The sequence below is a fragment of the Pseudophryne corroboree genome, chromosome 7, assembly GCF_028390025.1.
Source record: "Pseudophryne corroboree isolate aPseCor3 chromosome 7, aPseCor3.hap2, whole genome shotgun sequence".
In the NCBI taxonomy this organism is placed as follows: domain Eukaryota; kingdom Metazoa; phylum Chordata; class Amphibia; order Anura; family Myobatrachidae; genus Pseudophryne; species Pseudophryne corroboree.
In genome coordinates, this window is record NC_086450.1 from 153959130 (window position 1) to 153973246 (window position 14117).

The 14117-nt window shown below is 41.7% G+C and overlaps 1 protein-coding gene across 1 annotated transcript in view; it reads right to left on the bottom strand.

The window, feature by feature from the left end:
* LRP1B (LDL receptor related protein 1B) overlaps nt 1–14117 on the bottom strand; it is a 1835733-nt gene that overhangs the window by 239262 nt on the left and 1582354 nt on the right. The window contains exons 61-62 of the mRNA XM_063932605.1: nt 3341–3529; nt 2294–2442 (exon numbers count right to left, since the gene is read on the bottom strand). Coding sequence (XP_063788675.1) covers nt 2294–2442; nt 3341–3529 — 338 coding nt within the window. The remainder of the gene's footprint in view (nt 1–2293; nt 2443–3340; nt 3530–14117) is intronic.

The window sequence follows — 14117 nt, forward strand, 5'->3', positions numbered from 1 at the left end:
CTGCTCTCCGGACTTCACAGGAGAGGCACGCGCTGCACTCTTCTCCCCTTTCATCCCTCATACAGGAGGAGCAGCACCGGTGACAGTAGAAGAAGCCAGCAAGGGTTAGCACTGTGTGGGGCACTGTATCGGACACTGCAGGGGGGCATTTTATCTGGCGCTGTGGAGAGCTTTTTAAATGGAACTGCAGGGGGAATTGTATCTGGCACTGGTGGGGGCATTATATCTGGCACTGCTGTGGGGCATTATTTGTGTATCTGGCACTGCTCAGGGGCATTATTTGTGTATCTGGCACTGCTGAGGGGCATTATTTGTGTATCTGGCACTATGTGGGGGGGCAATACTTGTAGTTGAGAGGACACACCCACTTTTGTGAGTCTACACCCACTTTTGCAGGAACACACATGCATTGGGGCGAGGGGATAGCTCCTTCAGAGGTTTTATTTTCTGAAAGTATCTCACACCCCAATTAAGATTGGAGACCACTGGTATAGGCAGTGTTGACCTCTCCCCTTGATGAGTTTTGGCTGTTCAACATCCATTTGAACCATTGTTGATAGGTACAGTACTGGATGATACTGAGCACCCCACAAGCCTTGACATTCGGAAATACTTTGACCCAACAATCTGGTCCTTTTTAAAGTCACTCAAGTCTTTATACCTGCCCATTTATTCTGTATTCATATTACTATTAAGAACCCACTCACCACCTAGTCAATGGCTCAATAACTGTATTAAAAATTAAACTGTTACAGGCTGGATATGGCTATGGATTTTCATTAGGTGGTGGTGGGGGGATATTATTTACTAATGCTTGACCTGATGTAGGGGCCCAGCAGGTGTCCATCCTGTCCCCTCATTATGAACAGCAGCCCCAGCACTTTTGGGTAGGGAGAGAGAAGAGACAGCTGCTGCAGCAGATTCTCTCCACAGCCCGGGACATGCAGAGAAGCTGATGTGGCAGCAGTCAATCCTCTCTCTCCTTGCATGATGTGTGGTTGGGAGAAATATTCATTCTTGACCCCTCCCCCACACATGCACATCTGCCCCTCTGACCAGCCACCAGCACCCATGCATATTTAAATTTTTCACCATAATAGTAAGGATAGCCATGCCCTGATTCTAGTACCAGGGCTAAGCACAGCTGTCGGCAGCTGAGGACACCCTGTAATAATTTAAGGGCACATAGCCTTTAAAGGAGTTGCATTGCTAGGAATTATTCCTTCCCCTTTTGAAACTTGATACAAAATTGATTTCTTGCCATTGTGGTAAATAGTCTTAAATACAAAGACCATTTGGTCTAGTATGAAATGTACTTGAATAGTTCCTACTTCAATTTAGTACTTCTGGGAGGAGAGAGTTTCTAGTCCCTGTGACCATGCATTCATTGCCTGACAACAGGCAGAAGATAACTATCTCAAATACCATGAACTAAACCAAGCCTGTTCAAGCATCTAAGACAGCCATGCTAATCATCTAGAGCAGTGGTTCTCAAACTCAGTCCTCAGGACCCCAAACGGTTCACGTTTTCCATGTCACCCAGCAGGTGCACTGTGTATCACCAACTGTCACATTTTAAAAAGGTACAGGTGACATGCAAAACATGAACCATGTGGGGTCCTGAGGACTGAGTTTGAGAACCTGTGATCTAGAGCATCTGATTGAAAAAACTATGGCTCCTGTCAAATAAGTTACCCCATACAGCACAGGCCTTAGAACCAGGATATTAAACCTGCTGACAAAGTAGCATTGTTTACTGCAAACTAGAACTACACTAAGATTAGAACAAAGAAGTGCACATCAAAACTAAAGATGCTATGTACACTACTTGTCCTATATTGAAATTATTGGATATCTGAGCAACTTGGCAACTTGCAGGAGGGGTCAGATTAAAAACAGATATAATCAATGACTAGCATTGCAATGCAATAAAGTTGCAAAAACATTCAGCAGAATATTCTCCCTAGCCAATTAATTTGTTGACTTAAAAAACATAATCATGGTGATCATTTGTGTTTATGTCCTGCAGGATTAAATCTGTAGGATAGGACCACCCACTACACAGTTTTATTTATTAGTCTTAAAATATTGAAGTGTAGGAGATCACTAACAGGTTAAAGTCGATGGACAAATTGTCTTTTTTCAACCTCAGAAACTATGTCACTATGTAGTTTGCTAACATATTTAAGAACAAAGATTTTCAGACTACATCTTCAGATAACTGTATCAGCACTGCAACTACACACCACTGAAAATGAAGCTATGGTAAATGTATAGCATTTGCAGCACTTACCTGACTGGCTGTACAGTTAGATAGGCAGGTCTTATTATCTTCTGCGAGGTAGAAATGTGTGGGGCACGCACAGGTGTGTGACTTGTATGGCGAAAGCAGACATAAGTGGCTGCAGTCTCCGTTGTTAATTTTACAAGGGTGGTCAGGCACTATAAAGACAATGGCATAATACATCATATTTATCAGCAGATAAAGTTAATTGAATTCCTTAATACGGTGGTTTAAACAGAAGAAGGACCTAATAAAAAAAATTACACAAAACACATTATGACAAGGACATGTATCTAGTCATTAATAAAATGGTAACTATGATACTGTGATAACAGAACAGTACTCTCACACTACATAAAAAGCCATTTAGGAATCCATCAACTGATCCCGGATGCATACAGATGAGGTGACACCTGCACACTGCTTACATCGGGAAATGAAAGATTGTAGCTGGGTTATGGAATACAACACACTGCAATTCATAGATTTTAAAACTGATCATTAAAATGTCTAACTTCTGCAAGAATGTTGCTGTTTGTCTTCTATCTGTGGCTGCAACATTCATCAGTAAATGTAGGAATGGGTGTCACTTGATGTGATTTACGTTATTCTTTAGTTTAAACAACCTATTGGACCTTCAATACCATTGTTTCTAAAAAAAATCTAAATTGTAAAGATTAACAGTATCATCCTTTTATTTCGATAGATAGATAGATAGATAGATAGATAGATAGATAGATAGATAGATAGATAGATAGATAGATATGAGATAGATAAAAAATAGACAGAACTATTCATAGGGAGATGTGATATAGATAAACATCTGTGTCTTGATAGATAGATAGATAGATAGATAGATAGATAGATAGATAGATAGATAGATAGATAGATATTCATACATAGATACAGTACATTCATAGATACTGTATATAATTGATAGAGGAAAAGAGATAGATTTCAATTAAAGATTAATAATCACATAGACATTTTGCAGTGTGCAGAAATGGCCAGTCAGTTAAAAGACTAACAGCTAAATTATATATATGATATAGTCACCATCAGGTTGTCTATAAGCATGGTACACTTCAATGTCCGATATGGTGTGCCAAGAGTTAAGCAGTGATATCTTGTCTGCTCCTGAGGTTTTGTGTGCACGGTTCAGAGATTTGGTTTTCCCATCTGTCCAGTAGATGTAGTCTTCAAACAATGTTAGCGCTATCACGCCCTGAACATCTTGGTTAGGGACTGTAATCAGAGATGATATGATTAATGTACATTGCTGGGACAATGCCAGATTAAATACTTAATACTTAATAGTCCGACAGATAAAACTGCTACATAACTTCTTGTGAATAATTACAATAATGAGCTGTCAGAGGCTGTGACTTTTTATATTACCAGTTAAGAGAATTGAGATGGATGCAAAAGATCATCCTGCTAAGTTTCCATGAGCACAACCACTGGGAGGAAAATGACCGGATTTAGCTAACAAGTACACCACCTCAATTACAGTATGACTCAATAACCAATAACAAGGTGAATATTTAAGAGATGTTTAAGATTTACAGTACATTAAAGATGATTACATATTTTTTTAGGTCAGATTTTATCATCGTTATGTACAAATGTTAACTGATCCGCATATTAATAAGATAACAAACATTACCTTAAACTGTGTCACAATAACATGCATGTTTTTCTGGTTTAAAATGTGTGGGTTTTATTTTCTTAAACTCTAAAAAGCTTTACTACCAAAAAGGAAAATATTTCCCTAAAGTGCTCACACTCTTTAAAACGAGGTTTGGGGACAGCAATTTTTCCGCACAGGCACATGCTGAGAGATAAACAGGAAGGTGAAGGGGTATTTGTGTGTGAGGACTAATTATAAAATGCTATGAAGAAATCACAGCGTCTTGGATTACACCAGGAGCTCAAACATCTCATCCACCACTAGTTTAAGCAAATATGGAATTTGGAGTAACTCGTTGGGCGCTGAAAATTTTTTGGTGCTGCCTTGGACACACTGAGGGGTTTCCCTTACCCCCAAATGAAACAGATATGAGAATGTATGATAGAGTGTCTTGGGTGCCCCCTTTCAGTGGCTGGGTGCAGATGTAATTACTGATGATTCACTTTTTTAACCAGTATAATCAGTACATAGCTCAAAATGTATGTCATCCAATTATATAAAAAAAATTACAATAAATTTAATACAATAAGATAAAACAAACATGCATAAAATATTTCTAAGGACAAATGTCCCAAACTCAGAATGAAATCGTACTCATAGGGTAGCAAAGCAGCCGCAGGTGGTATATACGGCAGGGTGGTCCAGACTTCACCCTGCTCTGGCTCCTAAGCTTACCAGTGGAAGTCTATCTGCAAACGTCCTGGACCCGGAAGGGTGGATGTCCAATAGCTATTGGACATCTACATGTTTGGCTATTGGACATTTACACTTCCGGGTACAGGACGTTTGCGGATAGACTTCCACTGGTAAGCTTAGGAGCCAGAGCAGGATGAAGTCTGGACCACCCTGCCGTATATACTACCTGTGGCTCCTTTGCTACCCTATGGGTACGATTTCATTCTGAGTTTGGGACATTTGTCCTTAGAAATATTTTATGCATGTTTGTTTTATCTTATTGTATTAAATTTATTGTCATTTTTTTATATAATTGGATGACATTCATTTTGAGATATGTACTGATTATACTGGTTAAAAACGTGAATCATCAGTAATTACATCTGCACCCAGCCACTGAAAGGGGGCGCCCAGGTCACTCTATCATACATTCTAACCACTAGTTTAAGTCCATTTAAATTCAAAATCAAGATTTTGGATTGAAACACACTGTATATACTGTATATATTAAACTTTAAAAAAAATATGTAAATGAGAAATGAAAATTGAATTTAAGGGTTTTCAGTGATAGGAAGCATGAAAGCCTTGTTTTCTATGCATGCCAAAGCCAGTAGCTTTGTCATTGGACGCAGCTTCGCTGGCCCCGGCAGCATGATATTGCCAGGCATCCAAAGTAACCTGAAGGCTTCTCAGGTGACCTGTGTTCATGCAGATGATCCAATGCTGCCTCCTACGGATTTTGCATGATTTCTGCAGCTGCCTGCAAAGATACAGCAGAGGTGCCACTGTCACGTGCCTCTAAATCAGACCATCTGGCTGGGTTTGATGGCTCTCTAATCGGAGAAGAAAATGATATCTGGATGATAGGTCGCAGTATCTAGGTCAGTGATGGGGAAGCTTTGGCCCTCCAGCTGTTGTTGAACTACACATCCCAGCATGCACTGCTACAGGTTTAGCATGGCCAAATAGCAAAACTGTAGCAGGATATGCTGGGATGTGTAGTTCAACAACAGCTGGAGTGCCAAAGGTTCCCCATCACTGGTCTAGGTCAACCGACAATAGGTCGACATGCATTAGGTCGACAGTATAAAATGTCAACAAGTACAAACGGTCAACAGGTTCAAAAAGTCAATATTACCTGTTGACCTTTTGTACCTGTTCAACTTACACACTGTCTACCTTTTACCAGTCGACCTTTTGACCCTGTCATTCTAATACACATCAACCATATGGGGTCAACCTAATGACTGTATACCTAGACACTGCAGATATTCTATAACACACCCAAGGAATCTGTGAAGTCAAGTCTTCTTTTCAACAAAATGAGCCAGGAGAATTTAGGAAATTTGCTCATTTAAAATTGACTTAGTGCTGACTTTTCAAATGTTATTTATGAAAGTACTTTTCTTACCTTTCATCATTTTAATATTATGATGATAACAACTATTTCAAGAACATTTCACATTTGTGAAACAATAGCACTACTGGGGAGCAGACAATGGAAAACTTTCATTATTAAAAAAAAAAACCCTAGGTGAAATTGTGAGCAAGTGACACTAAAATTACCCGGTGCTTCTATGGCATATATCATCAACAGAAAAGAGATATTTTCATGCCTACCGCTGCCTTATCATAATAGAGAAGTGATACAAGATAAAAGCTTTATATCATGAAAGCCAGCTCCTCTGACAATAACAAAAACTCATTTATAAGGCCACAGTTTTGAGAGCAATAAAGGCTTGTTAAACAAAAAACACAGTACGATAATTAAAGATAATTTTTTTTTGCCTGGCTCAAATTCAAAGTCTTACAGGAAGTTAATTACAAAAATAAAGTTTTAAGTTAACCACAGGCATCTTTCTGACAAATTAGTATTCTGATGCCAACATTACTTGTTTAATAACATGATCTGACTTTCATCCAACAGTTTAAATTACTTTTCACCAGTTGAGTTGTTATTCAAAGATATACCAGGAAAAACTGTTTAAGTATTCAGATTGAAGCTTAAACATTAGAAAACATATCAATTTAAGAATATGTACCCGTTTGAAAAGTCTCTGTGGGAAATTCTCTCCTTCCTTTAGTAACTATTCTATTAGATTAAATGTTCTTCGTTAAGAGTTTCAGAGCAAAGTTTGAAGGACGGGAAATCATGGGGATTATAATGATTTTTTTTAATTACAGCTCTTCCTGTTGATGTCACTATGATATGTAATGAATACATCTATTTAGTAAACATTGTGACTGATAGACATCTGTGTTTCTCTATTTTGGTGATAGTTTGTTCTAGAAAACACAGGGACAACATAAATGTACAAAATCAACTTCCCTGGCTGTTTGCAATTTAATATGTTACTCAATTCTAGGTACAGATGCATGAGACATCTAACACATCCATTTCTCATTCAGCAGAGTGTAAGCATTTGTTCGATTAAATTTTGTGTGAAAAAAATATTTGAGGGCAGGTAAACAATAGAAATCCAAGCCTACTTCCCTGACAGTAAAACTGGGGGCAGATTTAGTGTAGGTGTTTCAGATGGTGTCCTCAAGCACAGCTAATTTTCATTTTAAACTTGGCGGCTGAAGCAGAGGGGAATGCACGTCAGACGTAATTGCTCCAGCATTGCATGCAGGGAAGTAAATGGATATATTTGCCATATGCAGAGAGGACTTTTGCAAGTGGATTGCACCTATCTGTATGCTTGGTTTAATACATCATCATCATCATTAGTGTGCATTGGTACCAGCCCTCATAGTGCCTTAAAACCAGGGACGTGCGGTGAGCTAAATAGCTCAGGAGGCACTGGCTAGCCCCAGAGCTAGATTAACATGCAATTTATGAGCCAAAGTGTACATCTGGGCATTATACACAGGTGCAGCAGTATAAGCTCCTTGAAATTTGGTGAGTTTTGATCAGAGATGTGTGGAAAAGTTAGCCAGGTGAGGCACTGCCTCCCCTGCCATAGACTTTTTACTCCAGAGTTTTGGCTATAAAATTATTAGAATAATGCAAATAAGATATTTCTAACATATTCTTTGTATTTTTTATATACTTTATACAGTCAAAAGTCTGGTGCAAATGTTAGTATGACAGTAAAGACTCTGCCTCACCCCACCGCACGTCAGTGCTTAAAACAGATGTATAACACTTTCAGGTAACGTTGCATAGCCCGCAATTCCATCAACATGCTCCCTCCGAACATTGCCTTTGTGAGAATGTTTTGTTACAGACTAGTTATGCCCCTTTAGTCGCAAGACTTACATGAAAATGCTCAGTTCTAAAGAAATCATAAACTATGCTGAGTAGGCATACGTTTAGCTTTGCCTTAGCCCCTTAATATTTAGCAGATGTACTGAACAAAACATTGAGGGGACCATGTAGAGTTGGACATAAAGTTAGGTTGTTTCAGTGTGTTAAAGATACATTTCTATACTCCAAAAATGCTGATGCATATGTCCAGGGCCCCCATTAGGTAGGTTGGCTGCTGACTTCAAACCCAGTAAAAAAATGTTTTCTGATCTTGATATATTTAATAAAATAGAGCAGAGTGGAACAGCAATTTTGGAATGAAGATCAGAAGGAATGTGTTTAGCCAAGAGATATTTGCGACATCTCCTGCTTTACATATTTCCTGCCTATGGCTGATGCTTAAATAATGTGATAACCATGATACATACAGTATGCTCATTAAATCGACTATTATCATTTGAACAGGAGTACTGTACTGTGGAATAGTGGTTTTAGGGGGTCATTCCGAGTTGATCGCACGTAGCAACTTTTTGCTGCTCATGCGATCATCTAAACATTGCCTATGGGGGAGTGTATTTTAGCATAGCAGGGTGCGATCGCTTGTGCAGCCCTGCTATGCTAAAAAAGTTGTGTGTGAAACAAGACTAGCCCTGCAGTTACTTACCATGGGCGATGGAACCAGCGATGAAGATCTCGGAATTGACATCAGACATCCGCCCTCCAAACGCCTGGTCTCGCCTGCGTTCACTGCACCACTCCCAGAAAACAGTCAGTTGACGCCCCCGGACGTCTTCCACCTGTCACTCTTCTCGCGATCGCGGGAGCGATCGCTTTCTTCGTTATTCTTGTCATTGCCCAGCGACGGCCGTCGTTGGGCAACAATGCGTGTGCACATTTCGGCCGGCGCACATGTGCAGAACTGACCCATTCGTGCCGCTGTGATGAACCGCAGCGTGCGAACGGGTCGGAATAACCCCCTTAGTCCATTTATAGTTATAGTGCAATAATACACTCTATTACTTCATACTCATAGTATATTGCCTGGTGCAGCTTAAGTGCATCTCAATATATAAGGAATTATTGATCATACTGTGAGACACACTGGTGCTGATTCTGAGATGGGAGCAAGCAAAAAAAGTCAGACATTGAAAAACCATGCTGCACTGCAGATGGGGCAGATTAAAAATGTGCAGAGAGATTAGATTTCAGAGGGGCATGTTTAAACTCAAATCTACAGTAAACAGCAGTGTAAATAATAGGCTGTCCATCATTGGTGGTTACATGCAAAAGCAGCCAGTATTTACCCTGCAAAATCATCCAATCACTCAATTACTGTGTTTGGTTTGCACCGCTTGCACTGTAACATTAGGCCTAATTCAGACTGGATCGCTGCAGCGGTAGCGATCGCAGTATGAAGCCCTTTGCGGAGTGCACACCCCGGGAGCCCAGTGAGATGCTAACAGCATCTGAGGACTGCGATCACCTCTGCCTGATTGATAGTTAGGCATTAGAATGCTGTTGGCCAGGCGCGGTCAGGACAATGCAGGCATGTCCGGACCATTGGCAGGGGCGCGGCGGCTGCGTGACGTCAGCTATGCTGCGCAGAAACTGCGCTGGCAGGGAGCTACTCAGTGGGTGCAAAAGCATTGCCGCTGTGCAATGCTTTTGCACCCTTGCGTGGTGAATGGGGGAAACTGACATGCGAGGCAGCCTAGCCCCATGCTGGGCGTCCCCCTGCATGTCTGAAAATCTGATCGTAGATGTGCTAAATTTAGCACATCTATGATCAGCTCTGAATCACCCCCATTGTTTGTTCCAGATACAAAGTTACTTGCTTATTTTGCTTTGCTCCTAGTTCAGAGTCAGTCCTACAGTGTGTAGTGTACGTACTACTAACTGTACATTTAGGGTCTGTCTAGTGTTTCAGAAATGTTCAGTGAGTACAGTGGGTGCAGACAATCTATTTTTCATACAGATCAATACTATTGTGGTCAGCCCAAACTGCGTTCATTGCTCAGGGAATGAAGCGCATGGCAACATATTATTGCTTCATCCCACCTTTCATATCTATATATTGATACATCTCACAAGGATCCTTATACAAAGAAACCTGTAATAAGAAGAAAATTGGAGATAATGATTTATTATTTTCCTCAACACTCCTGCAAAGGCGGATAATTGATAAGAAGTGACTAAGATTAGATGTGAGTGACGTAAAGTATATTTCTACCTGGCAAATGCATAAAACTACCAGAAATAGCACCAAAAGTTTGAGACATTAGGAAAAAAATATATGATAAAGCTTATATCCATTATGTCAAAATGCGTTATAATTGTTGGCTATTTTTGAGTTCCAGTGAAGTGCAGTGATTATCATCCTAACTGTCAAGCCTGCTGGAAAAGGCAATATAACTCAGTGTTTTACGGGTTGAGATACATCCCTATGGCAACCAGCATTAAGTTTCTGCTTGCTATTAGGTTTTATAGTGTTGTAAACAAAAGCACTTTCTATTGTTATAAAGTAAAAACCCGTAAAAAATACAACATCAAATATGCATAAAAACAATAAATGAATATTGCCTACTTGACCTAAATCTTATTGATGACTGATTAATAATTGTTGTCTTCTCTCTCGCCTGTCGCTAATTGTCATTAATGCTGTGCACATTTCTCAACCTGCTTGTATGACTCTATATCAAGCAGTATTGCAGTAATTAGCTAAGCTTTAGAAACAACACAACCAATTTCATTTATGTTTTGGAGTTTAAAACTAGTACATAATATTGATATACTTCAAAGACATCTCTTAGAGGTACTAAACTAAACAGTGACAATATGACAGACTGATGAATGACCAAATATTCTCTGTAAAGGGCTGCATAATGTGTTTTTGCTATATAAATAACGGTTAATAAATAAATAACAGAGATTGAAAAATTGCATTGAACAACTGCAAACTTATATAAATGATTTCTGTTATGTACTTTACTGAAAAGCTCCATTGCCATGAACGATCAGGCTCTAAAAACGTCTTTGTAGCCTTTATGAGTGACATAATTCAGTCTCATGGATACAGTATCAAACCACTATATTTCTGCCTCCATTGGACAGCCACAGTTGTGCTACCAAGCACTCCCTTATCTAAATTAGCAGCAGTATGGATGATGTAACAGCAGGGTCGGTTCTAGACCTTGTGGCACCCAGGGCGAAAGTCTCCTGTGGTGCCGCCTCTCACCCCCCCCCCGTGTAAAATAGAGCTGGTGCGTGCCTGAGGCATGCGCCCAAAAATAGGGGTGTGGCCACAGTTATCCCCCAGTACTAGTGCCCCCTGTAGCTGTGCCCCCAGTAGCAGTGCCCCCTGTAGTAGTGCCACCTAGCTGTGCCCCCAGTAGATTTGCCCCAGTAGCTGTGCCACCTGTAGTTGTGATCCCAGTAGTTGTGTCCCCTGTAGCAGTGCCCCCAGTAGTTGTGCCCCCAGTAGATTTGCCCCTTGTAGCTGTGACCCCTGTAGCAGTGCCCTCTAGCTGTGCCCCCAATAGTTGTGCCCCCTAAAGTTGTGCCCCCTGTAGTTGTGCCCCCAAAAGTAGTGCCCCTCGTTGTTCTGCCCCCTGTAGCTATGCCCCCTGTAGTTCTGCCCCAGTAGCTGTGCCCACTGTAGCTGTGCTCCAGTAGCACTGCTTACAAACACACACAATAAAAAAAAAACTACACAACACTTACCAGCCCCGCTCCTGCTTCCGGACCGCTGCTGTGCTGCCCTCCGTCTCCGGCTGCCGGCTCCTCTCTATGGGAGAGACATCATGACGTCTCTCCCATAGCAGCGCCGCACTGACACTAGAGGTCAATTATGACTTCTAGTGTCTGTCAGTGGAGCCGGCTGCAGTGGGCGCCCACACAGCCCACGGCACCTGCTGCAGCCAGGGAGAGGGGATCAGTATCAGTGCCAGATATGCCCCCAAAGTGCCAGATATTCCCCCACAGTGCCAGATATTCCCCCACTTTGCCAGATATTCCCCCACTTTGCCAGATACATATGCTTCCAGAGTTCCAGATATGCCACCAGAGTGCCATATATGCCCCCACTTTGCCAGATACACATGCCACCACAGTGCTAGATATGCCCCCACTGTGCCAGATACACATATGCCCCCAGAGTGCCAGATATGCCCCTTCAGTGCCAGATATGCCCCCACAGTGCCAGATATGTCCCCACAGTGCCAGATTTGTCCCCACAGTGCAAGATACACATGCCCCACAGTGCTAGATATGCCCCCACAGTGCCTGATACATATATGCCCCCAGAGTGCCAGGTATGCCCCCACTTTCCAGGAACACATGCCCCCACAGTGCCAGATATGTCCCCACTTTGCCAGATACACATGCCCCCAGAGTGGCAGATATGCTCCAGCAGTGAAACTCACTCTTGTTGCTGCTGCCTGGGCTGGCAGTGTCTTCTGCTGCTGCTGGGGAGAGGAGAGCACAGCACGCACCCCTGCGGCCCCTCTCCTGCCCTCAGTCCGCTCTGCGAGTCCTCCTGCAATGGTGGCATTCTGTATATTAGATCTGGTGCCGGTCTGCGAGACAATCAGGGCTCGAGGTTCAGCAGCGGCAGCTCCTGAATGGCTGCCGGTCTGCGAGCACTTATTGGATCATGAACTGGCATTTCAGTGCACGCCGCCGCCTGACTCAGGGGACTCGGGAGTGAATGGGCAGGCAGGAGAGGAGAGGAGCATGCTGTGCTCTCCTCTCTCCAACACCCGGTGTCTGCAAGGTGGTGGCCCAGCAGTATGACGTACTGGCTGGGAATTTCTTAGCCGTACCCCATTCCGCCCTGTACCGCCATACTTGCAGCACTGCTCACAACACTTAGGTCATGGGTTCAATTCCCACCATGGCTGCATATGTGTAGAGTTTGCTTGCTTAGAGCAATTCAGCATCAGTCAACTGACTGATGAAGCCGCCGATGCTGAATTGCTCTAAGGTGGGGAAACGCGTCTCATACGGACTGTGACCTGAGACCCGCACTGAGGTTCCCTCTCTGTACCGCTGGACCATCACCCTCCATTGCTTTTGGGACCGTCTTTAACTCCGGATAAGGCTTGATTTAGGGTCGTGGAGCACCAGAGCCGGTAGTGGACAGCAACCCGTTTACCAGAGGGAGGTTGCGGTAAAAACAATCATATATTTAAAGCATGGCCATGCTTAATAGAGTTCAATAATTATTTCTCTGCAACATATTTCAACTTTGCATGTATAACAGTTCCAGATTTGCCTGGCAAACTAACATCTAACAACTGGAACTTTTGTTACAATATTTGGAGATAACTTTGTGGACTTGTAACCATTTGTACTATATGAAACAAATACTGCAACAGTTACCACTACAAAGATTACTCATTTATTTTGCTGCCAATCCAAACATCTGGCTGTATTGAGTGCATTAACCTTGCTATATATATCTATGACAATTACTTTTGTCCAAAAAAACATATAGTGTTGTTATTATAGGGAACCCACATGTCTATATATTGATAGGGATTGATTAGGACCATTGTATCAATATAGTTTATAAAGGTGGTCTAGGAACAGTCCTTGTGTATTTTACATATTTTAATAAAAAGTGATTGAATTTTAGTATTCAGTGTGTCAGCGCTTTCTTAGTTTTTTTCTTTTTGTTTAGGAAAGACCAGATGGGCCAAGTGGTTCTTATCTGCCATCAAATTCTGTTTCTTAAGCAGGGTATACACCATACAATTATCTGGCAGATAATCTGCCACATCTGACTAGTTGGAATGAAAATCTGGTAATGGATGAGATCAAATGACAGTTGAACATTTTCTCCCAAACATGGAAAATTAACAAAAACTGTTGTCCAGACAAATTTGCGAAATCACGGATTTAACCAATTTGTATGGACAATAGTTTTTGTCCATTTTCCACTATTTGTGAGCAAGTGGTCGATTGTCACTTGCTCTTATACATTTCTAGATTTTCATTCCAACCAACAAGATCTGCCAGATAATTGTATGGTGTGTGCCCTGCTAAAGTCACACTGTACAGCGTGTACCAGTACTGCCGGGATGCATACTCATCATGACATAGCGCTGCCTCCTGCAGCCTGCGGCTCCACCATTCTAGCATATGGGTAGCAATCGCAGGCAACACTGAAAGAGGATACATCTGTACCTTATGGTTTGTCTCCAGCAGATTTAGATGTT